The sequence below is a fragment of the Callorhinus ursinus genome, unplaced genomic scaffold (assembly GCF_003265705.2).
Source record: "Callorhinus ursinus isolate GAN/ISIS: 27379988/994484 unplaced genomic scaffold, GSC_fseal_2.0 scaffold9, whole genome shotgun sequence".
NCBI lineage: Eukaryota > Metazoa > Chordata > Mammalia > Carnivora > Otariidae > Callorhinus > Callorhinus ursinus.
The window spans coordinates 59,175,755-59,189,416 of record NW_027397071.1 but is presented as its reverse complement, the minus strand read 5'-3'; the positions used below and the strand labels follow the sequence as shown (position 1 = coordinate 59,189,416).

General features: G+C 56.0%; 1 protein-coding gene across 14 annotated transcripts in view; it reads right to left on the bottom strand.

The window, feature by feature from the left end:
- Window positions 1–13,662, bottom strand: part of LRP8 (LDL receptor related protein 8) — a 77,506-nt gene that overhangs the window by 17,054 nt on the left and 46,790 nt on the right. For 5 of the 14 annotated variants that reach the window (XM_073896728.1, XM_073896731.1, XM_073896734.1 and 2 more), the window contains 9 exons: window positions 13,442–13,564; window positions 12,511–12,633; window positions 10,497–10,535; window positions 9,189–9,308; window positions 8,979–9,104; window positions 5,992–6,166; window positions 3,761–3,988; window positions 936–1,054; window positions 542–681 (listed from right to left, as the gene is read on the bottom strand). In XM_073896728.1, the coding sequence (XP_073752829.1) occupies window positions 542–681; window positions 936–1,054; window positions 3,761–3,988; window positions 5,992–6,166; window positions 8,979–9,104; window positions 9,189–9,308; window positions 10,497–10,535; window positions 12,511–12,633; window positions 13,442–13,564 (1,193 nt within the window). The remainder of the gene's footprint in view (window positions 1–541; window positions 682–935; window positions 1,055–3,760; window positions 3,989–5,991; window positions 6,167–8,978; window positions 9,105–9,188; window positions 9,309–10,496; window positions 10,536–12,510; window positions 12,634–13,441; window positions 13,565–13,662) is intronic. The other 9 variants (XM_025871657.2, XM_025871658.2, XM_025871659.2 and 6 more) reach the window with 5 other exon arrangements.

Sequence of the window (13,662 nt, the reverse complement as noted above, 5' to 3'; positions counted from 1 at the left end):
TTGGTTCTGGCTTCCTCATTCCCCAAGGAGAAAGGTTGTTAGGGTCAGAACACAGGCACAGGAGGGGTTGGACGCTTCACCCTCTAGGGAGCTTCGTGAGGACGGAGACGATGTCTGATTCACTTCTAGGACCCCAGGGTCCAGCAAAGGTCAGTGGAAGGGTGCTGAATTGAATAGCATCTCTCAGGCTATTTCCAGCAGTAGATTCTAAGGAGATGTATATTCCTTCTTCCTTCCCTCCCTTTATTGGGTACCTTCTGTACATGGGGGCGCAGTGCCAGGTGCTGAGGGTTCAGAGAGGAAACACACGTGGTCTAGCAACGTACCTGTGACAAGCGCTCTGAAAGGGGTCTTGGGAAGGAAGCACAGGACAACAGGCTGCGAGGCCTGTGTGCAGGCAGCCTACACACTGTGTACACAAAGCTGGATTCCCTGTGCCTTGGTTTCCATCTGGACCAGTCTCAGACAGCCATCCTATTTGAAAAGCCTTTTCTAGGCTTCAGCTTCCTGACAGGGCCATGTCTCCCCTCCCGGGACTCACCTCAAACACAGCTATCCCGAAAGGGTGGCTCAGGAAGTCAGGGGAGGAAATCAGCATCTTCCTGTTGCCTCCACTGAGGTCAATGCTGGATAGTTGGTGAAGCTTGGAGTCCACCCAGTACAAGCGCTGGTTCAGCAAGTCTTGGGGAAGAAAAAGGGGGCAGGGGATCGGGTCTTGAGTTGGGATCCCAACCAGGATCTCTGCTCCTCTGTGCCCACTTCCCTACCCATATTTCCAGGCCAGGCCTCCCATGGAGGCCAACCTGGGGCAACCATCCAGAAATACAGGCACTGGCACTATAAGGGGATATAAACACAAGGCCCATGGAGCTCCAGATGGTAGTCAGCACCAGGTAGTGGGACAGGCCCCCCAATCCAGGGGAGGCAGGGCTCACCCAGGGTGATTCCATTGGGCCATTCAATGTTGTCTGATACCAGTGTTTGCCGGTCCACACCATTGAGCCCAGACTTCTCGATCTTGGCCTGGTACCCCCAGTCAGACCAATACATGAACCTAAAAGAGAGAAGAACTCAACTGGAATTTTAGTCAGGGGGTGGGGTTAGGGTGGTCTGGGTCCCAGATCTCAATGACCCATCGAATGTTGAAGATTATGCTCAGTGGGGACTGGGAAGGCCTCTGAAATTCATTGGAACCATCGAATCTAAGAGTTAGCAGTTGTGTTAGCTTCCCCTCATCTGAGAGCCTGGGGAAGCCTATATTCCCTGAGAGTCCACCCAGCCTCAGCTGAAGAGTCTCGGAGCCCCTCTCTCCCACTCAGGCAGCTCTAACCAGAGCCCTAGAGGCCAGAGCAGGAAAGGCCCTTGTCAACCCTCTCTTACTTTCCTGGTCCATAGAAGGGAAAGTGGGCGGCTTACCCGGGGTCTCACAGCTGGAACTCGGCCCAGGGTTTCTCTCTCTTCTTTCTTGAACGTTTATTGAGTACCTACTGTGTGGTATGCAATGAGCTGAGAGGTTTCACCTCATGTACTTACAAATGCAGCCATCACTGCCCCTCTAATCCCGTCCCTCTAGAGCAGGCAAATGAACTCTCAAAAATGGAAATCAGTTGTCACTCTCTTGTTTCTAAACTTTATGGTGGTTTCTCCTATTGCCCTTAAAACAAAATCCCAAATCCTTCCCACAGCTGACAGAGCTCTGCCCGCCTCTTTGTTGTCCCTCCCACCACCACCCTACCCTTCCAAACCCCACACGTGCCCCACGGGGCTCCAGGGCACCAAGCCTTTATGGGACAGGCCTTCGCAGAGCCTCGGGCCTCTCCCCCCATCCCCGAGCTCCCTCTGTGTGAATGTCCTTGCTGTACAGAATCGTTCTCTCTAAGTAGGTTCACCCTGTTATCATCTCTGAAAGCACCCGTTCTTGCCTTCCTACCACTTATACAATCAGTTATTTCTGTGTGCATTTGGGTGGTGTGGTGTATTTTACTATCTATTGTCCCCACTAGTCTGTAAGCTCCACTGAGAGCAGGCTGTCTGTCTTGTTTCCTCATTGTGTACCTGGCAGGTCGCTCATGTGTGACCCAGAACGGGCTCTTATTTAATATTTGTCGGACAAAGTAATGTTTTCATTCTAGCCCTACCACAGCCCCCGGAGAGTGTAATTAGTCCCATTTTATAGATGAGTAAATTGTGGCTCAGAGGGGTTGACTTCCCTCAGATCACACTGTTAATAAGTAGTGGAGCCAACCTTCAAATTTATATACAAATGCAAGCTGAACTCTAAAGCCTGGAGGCTTCATTCTTTCTAAAACTGCCTCTGCTGAGAGCTGGTGTCAGGCCAAGGCTGACTTGGGGCTGGGGGGCTGAGTGGTTCTGTTAGCAGCTGTGGAGTCACTCTTTACCCATCCCCATTTTGCTCTGTACACCAAAAACCTGCCCCATGTGTGAACCACATCAACGGGCTTGGCTCCCTAGCCTTCTGACTTCCCGTTGCATTCAGCAAAATGTCTGAGCAGGAGGAAGGAGAGACTGAGGTTAGGGTGTTTGTTCCAGACTCCTCTCTACAAAGTTGCCTCCGGCTGGCTACTGCTCTCAAGATGATCCTCTTTCCTTCCCAACCTGGGTACCCCTCCCTGCTCCTGCCCCTCAGGCCAAGGGCTGCTAAGGGCGCACTGGTAGGGACAGTGCATCAGACCGCACCCACTCCTCTGTAAATAGTCCCTTGTGAGTCCTCCTCAAATTATCTGCATTTGGGTGTGCGATGGGTTTCCTGCTGGGACTCGGACAGATCCACTGGACTGGAGATGGGCTGGGTGAAACTACGTGTGGGGGCACACACAGGGAGCAGGGCTGAAGTGGGGGTTAAGTGAGACGACTCAGCATCAGTAGGGTGCCTGGTCCCGTGCTGCGCGCTCCTGTGTGGGCTCATTAAAGTGCAGCTGTCAGTCCCTGCCCAAGGCCTCCCGCGTTCTGTCAGGTGCCACCCTGGCCCCCAGCCGCCCTCACTGGAAGAAGAAGACTTTCTTATCCCCATTTACAATGAAAGAAACGGTAATAGGAAGAAGCTAGTGATCCTGGTAAATTAATATGACCACAGCTGCTGAAAAACCATGCCTTCCTGGGACATCCCTCCTGAGGAAGGGAGGGAAGGGGCCTGCTCTGTTCAGAATCACTACCCCCCAAATGGAGGTGTGGCCAGAGCCGGGCAGCCTGGGTGGTGACAGGCCCAGAGACTGTGGGCCCAGGGGTGGGCAGCCTGGAGCAGAGCAGACCCGGTCCCTCTCGGTCCTCATTATCTTGCTGGCTGTCTTGCGGGGCAGGAAGTAGACACGTTTGATGTAACTCCAGAGGCCAATGGAGAAAGTCAAAGTTAGGCAGATTTGGGGATCTGAGGAAAAAAAAATCCTGACCACTAATAGACAGAGCTGCCTTGAAATGAAATGGCCCGTGTGGGAAATAACGAGCTCCCCGTCCAGCCCCAGGAGCTTTTACTAGGCAATCTCTAGAGCCCGACTCTGCTCTGCGATGCACTGATTCTGTGATATGATGAGTGAGTGGCAGAGTTCAGGAGAACCCCGGTGACCAGTGCCCAAAGAGCCCTTGGTCAGGGGTTAACAGTCTGAGGGGCCCACACAGACTTTCTTCCCTTGGGCCGTCTGAGTGGCCCAGGGCCTTCCAAAGTCCTCAAGATAGCTCTTATGACAGACACAGGAGAACTGAATGCCTACTCAGGGAAAATGGGAAGTTTGGGTGGGACACTCACCCTCTCAGGGGGTCGACCGCGATGGCCCGGGGTTCACTGAGGTCACGGCTGAAGAGAGTGCAGCGGCGGCCGCCATCAACTGTGGCCACAGAGATTGTCTTGTTGCCTGAGTCAGTCCAGTAGATGTGCTTGTGGACCCAGTCTACCGCCAGGCCCTCCGGAGAGTGCAGCTGCTCATCCATGAGGACCTCCTGCTCCGCCGGGTCGCTGGCCTTGTCCATGTAGGCGCTAGGGGCAACCAGAGTTGGCCATGGGGCAGGTGTTCTACCCATGGGTCCATCTGGACCTGCCTGGGCACCCTTCCCCCAGCCTCCCCTCCCCTCTAGGCTATGGCAGTGGATTTTAGAGGAACTTGGCTAGTTCCTGGGCCACCAGGGGCAAGCATATCGGCTTGAATATGCCACAGCCCCTGGCCTGGAGGAGCTCAGTTTAGTGGGGGACAGGGATTTATAGCCAGGGAATCACAGTACAACGTGATTACGGAAAGCATCAGAGACTCTAGCAGCCAAGAAACGGAGACTCCATTATCCTGGAGGGCTGGAGGAGGCTCTGCAGTTGAGTCCGGAAAGACTAGCTCAACCAGGAGCACAAGGAACAGAAAGTGGAAGGAATGGCATGTGTGAGTGCCCAGAGGTGTGTGTTCTGGAACAGTGAGGCATTCGGTGGGGGCAGAGCTGAGTATGTGGGATACAGACTGGAAGTAAGTGTAGGCAGGGGCCGCAGGCCATGCTAGGCAGTCAGGATTTTATTCTGGAGGGAGTGACTGAGCAGGTGACAGGTCATGGTCAGAAAGGCATGTTGGATCACTGTGGCGCTGGTGCACTGGAAGGGGAGGAACGGAGGCAGGGAGACTGGCTCGGGGGTCATTACAGCAGCTGGATGAGGGATGAAGAGAGTCTGCAGAAAGGCTGTGTCGGTGAGAACGGAGAGAAGGGGCGGCGAACACAGCAGACATTTAGAAGGTAATACTCCCAGGACTTTCTGTCTCCCAAATGCTGGTTTTCCCAAGGCTCTCTCCTCCCCAACGTCCGCCCTCTGGTTGATTAGATCCACGGCGCCCACTGCCACCCACAACTCTGACTCTCCCATCCTGACCACTCTCTTAAGCTCCAGACTGTAAAGCCAACTGTCACCCCTTGGATGTCCCACGGATACCTTGAACTCATGTCCCAAACTGCCCACCCCCATTCCCCTCCCCTCAGCCAGCCTGAATGGCCAACACCCCACCCGATCCACTGCTCCCAACTCAGAGAATGGCAGCACCAGCCACCCAATCTCCCAAACCAGAAATCTGAGACTCCCAGAATGCACCTCCTTCGGCCCCACACCCAGTCTATCATCAAATCCTGCCTCTTCCAGGCATAACTGCGGGGCAGATATGGCTCTAGCTGCTTCTATGTGTGAGTGCAAACTGAGTATGTCTGTACATTGGGGGTGTGGTATGCTTCTAGTTGTCAGTGAGTAGCACTTGGTATATCTGCTTCCATCCATCCATCCATCCATCCCATCATTCTTTTAACAGTCTACCCCATGCCTGGTTATTGGCAGTCCTGCCACGTGGATCTCAGGACAAAGAAAGGACATGACATCCAAAAAGGGGCCCGGATAGGGAGGCAGGCTTGTGGGATTTGAGAAGACCTATGGGAGGACCTCCTTGTGTGTGTGAGGGGCCTTCTGAAGAGCTGAAGTCCACTGCCTATGGTGTCAGACAAAGTAAAGGGCTGGACTGGGAGTACTGCCATCCAGGAAGAGTTCCCTGACACCCCAGATTGGGTAGGAGGCCCCCTCTGTACTTTTCTCTCAGGATCAGCATAATAAATGTCACTATGTTATGAGTGACAGGTCTGAGTCATCTTCGACTGAGTCATCCCCAGGATCCAACACACAGATACGTGGGCTGCTTCAAATGTCCTCACCAAAGCCAGAGCTTCTTCCTTCCTGGCCTGGGGGAACGGTTCCTGTGTCTTGCACTGCCCTGCCGGGCCGCCAGAGGTCAGTCAGAGGCCGGGGGTGTGGGCTCAAAGCTGCTCTCCCCACAGAGCTCTGGGCCTCGGCCAGCCCCGGGGAAGAAGGCCTGGCAGTTCCATATGCCCTGTGATCCTGCGTCCTTTCGCAAGTCCCCGTCTGTCCCCTGGGGATCCTGGAGGTGGAGGGGGCACAGAGCCCCCAGCCCCCATCAGGCCCCTGCCCCCGTCCAGGCCTGGCTGCGGGACACCTGCCACTGCGAGCACCTGTAGATCTTGCGGTAGGAGAGGTCACACCAGTAGATGCGATTGGTGGCAACTTCGACATCCAGTGCCACGACGTTCTTGAGCATGGGGATGAGGCGCGAGTAGTCCCGCTTCACCAGGTCTATCCTCCGCACTTCATGCCGGTTGGTGAAGATCAGCGACGGGCTTCTGCCAGCTAGCATGCGGGAAGGTTGAGAGAAAGGGTCAGTGCAAAAGGCGGGGCTTAACATGCAAAGTACCATGTATAACGGAAGGATCTGTATTCTTTTTACTAGACACACACTCCCCCTATTTCCTCCTAGGCTTACGCTGAGGGCCTTCTGTGGTGTGACCCCAAGCTCCCTGCCTAGCCTCACCACTCACCCCTAACACACCTTGACTCCAGCCACCAGACCACCTATTAATGACCTAGCCACGCGGGGCCTGGCTGCCTCGGGCCTTTGCTCAAGTGGTCCCCTCTACCTAGAATGCACTGCTCCCCAACTCCCCTGCTTAGGGCCCCACTGCAATAGTTCACGAAGGGGCCACGTGAGCATTAAGCGTTTTAGAAAGGGGACTGAGGCTGGAGTGTGAGGACGAACATCAGAACTAGGGTGAGGGTTAAAAGAGAAGACGCAGTCTCAGACTCCTCTCCCTGAAGACTGAGGCTTTAGTTTATGCGGAATGTGTTTGGGGACACGAAAACAGATGAAGCTTCAGAGGCTGGCAGGGATCAGGAAGGGTCCTGGGAGCTGGGTGCAGAGTTTGCACTTGACTCTGAAACAGTGGCAGGGATGGGATATTTGCAATATACACATGACTACCCATGCACACACACAAGTCATTTTTAGACTTAGGATACTTTAGGAAGATCACTAGTGACCGAGACATTCCTGGCTACTCGTATGAGGGTCACTACCCCAGAGGCCTGTGAGGGACCAGCACTTAACTCAAGTTTCACTCCTGCAGCCTGGTTTTAGATGTATGGGGCTACTCCCAGGTACCAACACCTGTACCTGGAGCTGCACGGGCCTTTTCCCCGTTTTCCAGCTGACGTTTCTGCAGGCCACCTGGTCCCTGTCACTGTGCATCTATGCCAGGCTAATGAGTTCCCTGGGGGCTGGGTAGGTGATGGCCCGTGCCCTGTGTGTGATGATGGGTCAGGGGAGGGGGGAGGGGAGGACGTGGTACCCTCAGAGAGTGCAGAGAAACAGAACTCCGGGTGCAGGAGGGAGAAAGGAGAGCCGACTTCAAAGCCTTGCCCCTGACTGTGCCATTTTCCTCATCCCAAAACGAGAGCAGCGACACTATCCTCCGGAAGGCAGGAGCTGGGTTACAGGGTATCTCGAGGCCGTTTCTACTGAGAACGGTCTGTGATTGGAACCCAGTGTGCAGATGGTTGGGATTTTTGTGTGACTGCACTTTAGATGTTCCTCTGCGGGCCTTGTGGTTACACGGCAGTTGTGTGTTGTCTCCACTGCACGTACATAATCCCTGTGTGGATGACACGCGCCCCACACGGGGGAGTGGGGGGCGGCGAGAACAGGCTGCACGTGGCGCGTGAGGCGCTAATGTGTGTGTTGCGTCTGGCGCAGTTGGGGTGGTACATTTGGGGTTTGCAGGCTACGTGTCCCTTACTGAGGCCGCTGCCCTCTTACAATCCACACACTGTGCTTTGTATGTGTGCATCTGAGCTCCAGACTCGTACGTCCAGCTGCCTCCTACCTCCGCTCGGATGTCGGAACAGCTTTCTTGGAAACTCAGCATGCCCAAATCAATGTACTGTTCTCCCAACCCTGCTCTTCTCACCATCTTTCCCAGCTCCATAAATAGCAATCCTGTTTCCCCAGTTGTTTGGCCAAAAACCTTGCAGTCATCTTTGGCTTTTTTTTTTTTTTTTTTTTTTAACTCTCACATCCCACGTTCAATTGGTATGTGAATCCCGTTGCTTCAGAATAAGTCTTGAGATTTAAGGCATGTCCAGTCTGTCTGCTTCGCACTGTTCGTGCTGCAAAACCCTGGTCTAAGCCACCGTCTCCTCTTCTGGGTTATGGCCCAAAACCTCTTCAGTGGTTTCCCTGCTCCCTCCCGTGCCCCCTATGGTCTCCTCCCAGCAAAGCAGCCACAGGAAGCCTGTGGAAATGGAAGGCACAGCACACTTCTCCTCTACTCAGAACCCTCCAAGGTCTCCCCCGACTTGGGGTGAAATCGAGTCAGCCCTTACAATGGTCTAGAAGGCCCTGTGATCTGCCTGGAGTCACCTCACTGACTTCATCTCCTATGCTCCTTGCCCCAGCTACGGTGGCTTCCACGCTGTCATCTGAACACACCACACATGCTCTGGCCATAGGGCCTTTGCACTTGCTGTCCCTTTGGCCTGAAATGTGGTTCCTGCAGATAACTGCACGGCTCCTTCCTTTACCTCCTCTCATGAAGGTCATTCCTTGACTGCTCCATCTAAAACCGTAGCCCTGCCTGCCACCCCGCGCCCAGGACTTCCCTCCCCCCTTCCCCACATGGTATTCCTCCTGAACCATGACCATCATCTGCCATGCTCTCTATTTTACTTATTGATCAGATTTCTTGTCTGTCCCATCCACCAGGATGTAAGTCCCATGAGGGCACACACGGATCCGTGTCTGCTTTGCTTACTGCCGAATGCCCCGTGCCTACAACAATGTGTCAGCCTGGGCACCACACACGCTCTACAGGGACTACCCGTGCCGTGCGCGTCATCTGCACGGGCCAGCGTGTGTCATACGTTGCGCGTGCTGCATGTGCCATCTCTGCAATCCTGGGTGGCTCTGGGCAGGGTCTGTGCGGGCGTTCGTGTGCAATGTGCTGTGTGTATGAGGTATACTTAGAGTCCGAGCGCCGCGTGTGCCCCCTGCTTCGTGTGTGCGCACCCGTACCCGTGTACCCATCTGCTCTGCACCTAGGTGGCAGCAGGCTGCTTTCTGTGTCCCCTTGGGGCTGCCCCCGTGCCCCCCACCTTGGGGTGCCCATACCGACAGCCTTGCAGTTCTTGGTCAGAGTGTCCATCTCGTAGCCGGGGTGGCACTCGCACTTAAAGTAGCCCTTGTAGTTGACACAGATCTGGCTGCAGGCATCGGGGTCCTCACACTCGTCGATGTCTGTCGGGGGGGACACAGGTCAGAACTGGCAGGGCGCTCCGCCTCTGCTTGGGGGTGCGGGGGGCGGTGAGGGGAGGGTCTCACCGCCGCAGGTCTTCTGGTCTAGGAGCTGGTAGCCTGCTGGGCATGTGCACTCAAAGCCGATCTTGAGGTCTGTGCAGATGTGGGAGCAGCCCCCATTGTTGTGCAGACACTCGTTCAGCCCTGGGGAGGGACACAGGCCCCTGAGGGTCCAGGAGCCCGGGCTAGGGTGGGGGCAGGACAGGGGTTGGGCCTAGAGCTGAAGCAGAGACTCAGGGCAGCAGGACCGCCACAGAGCCAGGATGCTCTCCAACCGCACTGAGCCGCGGCATCAGTAACCAGGTGACTGGGCAAGAGGTGGCTCCAGGCCGGACACAAAGACAGGGACAGAGTGGAACTCAGGTCCTTTGCCTCCCAGGTCAGGGCTCTGTCTACCTGGAGGCTGGAGGCAGTTAGGCCGCCTGAGGTCTCTCCTTTCACAAACACAGGTCTCACCTCCTCCTTCCTCGTGACCTCATCGTGTGGGGACCACCCCCAACCCTCAGGATACGTTAAGAAACCCTTCTGAAATGCCCTTGCTTAAATATCTCCAGCCTCAAGGAGCCCCCTTCCTTCCTAGGACAGCCTTCCTCACTAGACTGGCCTTCCTAAAGCTTCTGCTCCCACTCCAGCTCTGCGGGGTGGGGTTGGCCAGAGTCTGATGGCTCCCTCAGAATTTCCTCAAAGCGCTGATTTCTGGTGCCCTGCCATTCAAGTGCCTTCCTCTGGACACATGTCCCTCCCTGGACAGGGCTCAGGGCTAGTCTGCTGCTGCCCAGAGGGAGTCTGAACAACAAAGGCTGTCCCCACTGAGCTTGTGGTTATCTAAGACCCCAGGCTTTTCTACACAGAGCTGCTGCTCGGTTAGTTCTTTCCTACCAGGGAATATGATGGATTATTTCCACCTTCTCCCCTCTCAGCACCTGTCCATCTTCCTACACTCAGTCACAGGCCTGGTCCTGGGAGTACCAACTGCTGCAGGGGCTGAAGGAATGCCAGGAGCTCATCTGGTCTCCCCATCCTCTGCTCCCTCGCCCCCTCTGGCAGAGTCCTAGCGGAGGTTAGGGAGGCCAGCACCAAGGCTCACCATGTTCTCACAGCATCTTCGGGGCTTTGGAATCACAGGTTAATTCTGCAAGCCAAGAGAAGGTGCCCTGCCACCCTTCTACCCACTGGGCTCATGCACCGCCACTCCAGACAGGCCAAGCAGAGCTGAGCTAAGCCAGCTGTGGCCATGCACACAGCTGGTCTGAGTGGCCCACCCCAGGCCATGCACAGCTGTGGGTGCCCCACCTGCAGCCTGAGCCATGCGGAGGGATGATTCCCCTTTACCCCTGGGCCTCCTCCTGTTTCCCCGGGATGCTGGTGTAACTGAAAGAAGAAGATCACAGCAACCCCGTGACCGGAGAGTCGGGGGGGGGGGGGGGGGACTCAGCCCAGAGTCCCCTGGGATGGGGCTGAGCCACGGCAGATTTGAAGGGCTCTCTGTGGGGCACCACCTCCAGGATTCTTCTGTCACTCCACGCCTTCCCTGACCTCTCCCTACTGTACTGTTCCCTCAGTGCCATCCATCCATCTGCTCACCACTCACTCACTGCCTCGTTCATGCACCACTCGCTGCCACCCCGCCCCCCCGTAGGTAGCAGCAACTCAACAGCTGTATTTACTGAGCACTTGACAGACTAGCACATGTAGAATGGCTCTGAAAAGGGAAAAGGGAGAGCACAAAGTTGCTCAGGTTTCTCTGAAAGAGGAAAGCACAGAGTCCTCTAGCGCAGAGGTGCGTCGGGGCGAGAGAACGAGAGTGGGTCCAGACCTTGTTGACCCTGCTCTGGAAGGCCAGCACCAAGGCAGAAGCCAGAGGGGATCCCCTGGGCCTTTCCAATTCATCTAGCCTGGAAGTGATTCTGCTGGGTGCCTGCAGGGGAGGAGGGGGCTGGTGGTCCAGAAGCCGCCATGGAAGGAAGGGGCAGAGTCACTCTCCCCGGCACATGCGCGTCCCTGCATGCATGCTCACGCACACCAGCGGACGTGTGGAGGCACCGGCAGGCCCATGGACTCCACAGACACAGTCACACAGATGCAGGGACCCACAGAGACACGACTAGCGGTTCCCTTGCCTTACTCGGAGGAGGAGCCATGGACACAGACATTGGCCTCTCCCCCACACAGAGACACAAATACATGCATACATGCTGCTCTTAGGTGTGTCGTGCAAAAGACAAGAAAGAAGAGATTTAGTAGGTTAGCAGTCCCTGGCAAACTCCAAATCTGGGTGGGGTGGGGGGCTAGGCTCAGTTGCTCCCACTTCCCTATCTTTTGCCCAGGTTCCTCCCTCTAGGGCTTTTCCCAGCAGGGCCTCTGAGAGAGCAGGAGGGCCCAAGAGGAGTGTCTGTCCTGCCAGCTCAGGTTCGAGCTGAGTGACCTTCACCCAACCACTCTTCCTTTCAAAATCAATTTTAAAATCTCCAGCAGGGGTGGAGACATGCTGCTTCTGGGGAGTTCTAGAGAAACTCCCTGGAGTGCCCAGGAGGGGAGGTGCTGAGTGAAAACGGGTCTGTCAGGAAGGTAGGATTTGATCTAGGCGCTGTCCTCCCAGGAATTCTCTGTCCAAACCCCTGCGCTCAGAAATGAACCTTCCTGGAGCCCACACTGGGTTTCCAGCATGTTCTGTGGGATGCCCACCTCACCTACAGCCCAGACTCTCCCATTCTTTTTAGCCTGGAACCCACCCTGACAGCTCTAGCCATTAGGATAGCTGCCTCATTCCACCCCTTACTCGTGCCCAGCCTGTAAGTCTTGTCTTCCAGAAAGTCCAAGCTCCTTGGTGCTCAGAATGGTGCCGCCTTCTGCTACTGGGTCTGCCTTACCCTCCTCACTCAGGCCTGGCCTGAGCCAGGTGGCCTTGGGACGCACCTCACTTGGCTACCTGCCTGCTGTTCCCTACCTCTCCCTCTGCAGGGATTCCTGCAGGGGGCTGGAAGGCCTCAGAGGCCAGGGCCCTGGCTAGGTCAGCAAGGCAGAAACCACTGAGGAGGAAAATTTCAGAGGGAGCACACACTCAAGAGATCTGAATGTGGAAGGAGTGAGGAGAAGAGGCCGAGTTTGTGAGAGGAAGCATAATTGAGCATCTGGGTTGGAAAGGAAAGGCAGCTCGATTTGCAGAGATGCAGAATGAGGACCCAGAGGCAGAGTCCTGCCTGAGGCCACAAGATAGTGCACAAGTCCAGAGAGAGGGTCAGAGCAGAATGTGTGCAGAGGGGCAGGCATGGGCCTCGGACCGGATGCCAGGAGAGGGCTGGGGGGGGGGGTCAGTCCAGCAGCCAGAAGGAGACAGGTACTGTACCACACTCTTTCAGAGGCTCATCTGACCAGTCGCGGCAGTCTCTCTGAGCGTCACACACTTTCCCGCCGTCCACGCACTCGCCACTCTTACACTGAAATCTGCGGGGACCCTCACATGTTGACTCTGTTGGGCCGGACAAGAGAGTGGACAGGACCTGTGAGACCTTGGGCAGGGAGGGCTAGGCTGGTCTAGGTCCATGGGAGGCAAGCTGAGCTCCAGCCCCAGTCCCCACTAGTCTCTAGAGGACCCAGGACAGACAGTTGAATACAGGGCTGGTGGGAGCTCTGCTCTCAGAAGGGCAGGACCCCAGGGATAATCAGGATACCCAAGCATCATCTAGCTGGGCGAGGCGGGGCGTGCGGGGGGTCTGTGCCTGATCTGGCAGTGCTGGGCCCTGAGAGAGAAAAGCAGGAGCCCTACAGAGACCCTGGGGACTGGACTGACCACCTGAGAGGCACCTGTGCCCTGGAGGCCCTGCATAGGGGAGGCCACCTCACTGCCCAACCTTTTATCCATTTCCCCACATGACCTATGGTCAGGGTCCTGGCTCCTGCAGGTGGGAAGTGATGACCACAGAGTCATCTGAGAATGAAGGGGGTTCCCTGGGGACAGAGGCTCAGCTTATGCTGGGAAGGAAGCCACTCGGAGGCTTGGGCGTGGACAAATGGTGGGGATGGACTTCCTGCAGTGCCTTTTCATGTCCCCCTAGGCCTCTTTTAGCTTTTGCAAAGTCCTTTAAAATCCTGTTCTGGGGCCAGTAGGACTGCAGGGAGTAAATCTGGGTAATTTAGGGGCAACAAGTGATGCTCTGGGGGAAGACACATCCTAGGGACCAAGGGGAGACCTCTCCGAACTCTGCTTTCTCTGGAGCCGGGAGAGCTCGGGGCTCTCTCAGAGAGGGTGTCGCCCCTCTGCCTCCAACCCCACGCACCCTGCAGGCAGCCAGCTTCGTCACTCCCGTCCAGACAGTCCTGTTCCTGGTTGCAGCGCTTGATCGTAGGGACACAAGTCCCATCCCCACACTGGAACTCGTCCCCACGGCAGGTCCCCAGAGCTGCCAGGAGAGGGCAAAGAGGGAGGGTCAGGGCCAGTGTGGTGTTGGGACAGCTCTCCTCGCGCAGCCCCCAGCCCCAGCCCCTATCCACCCTCAGC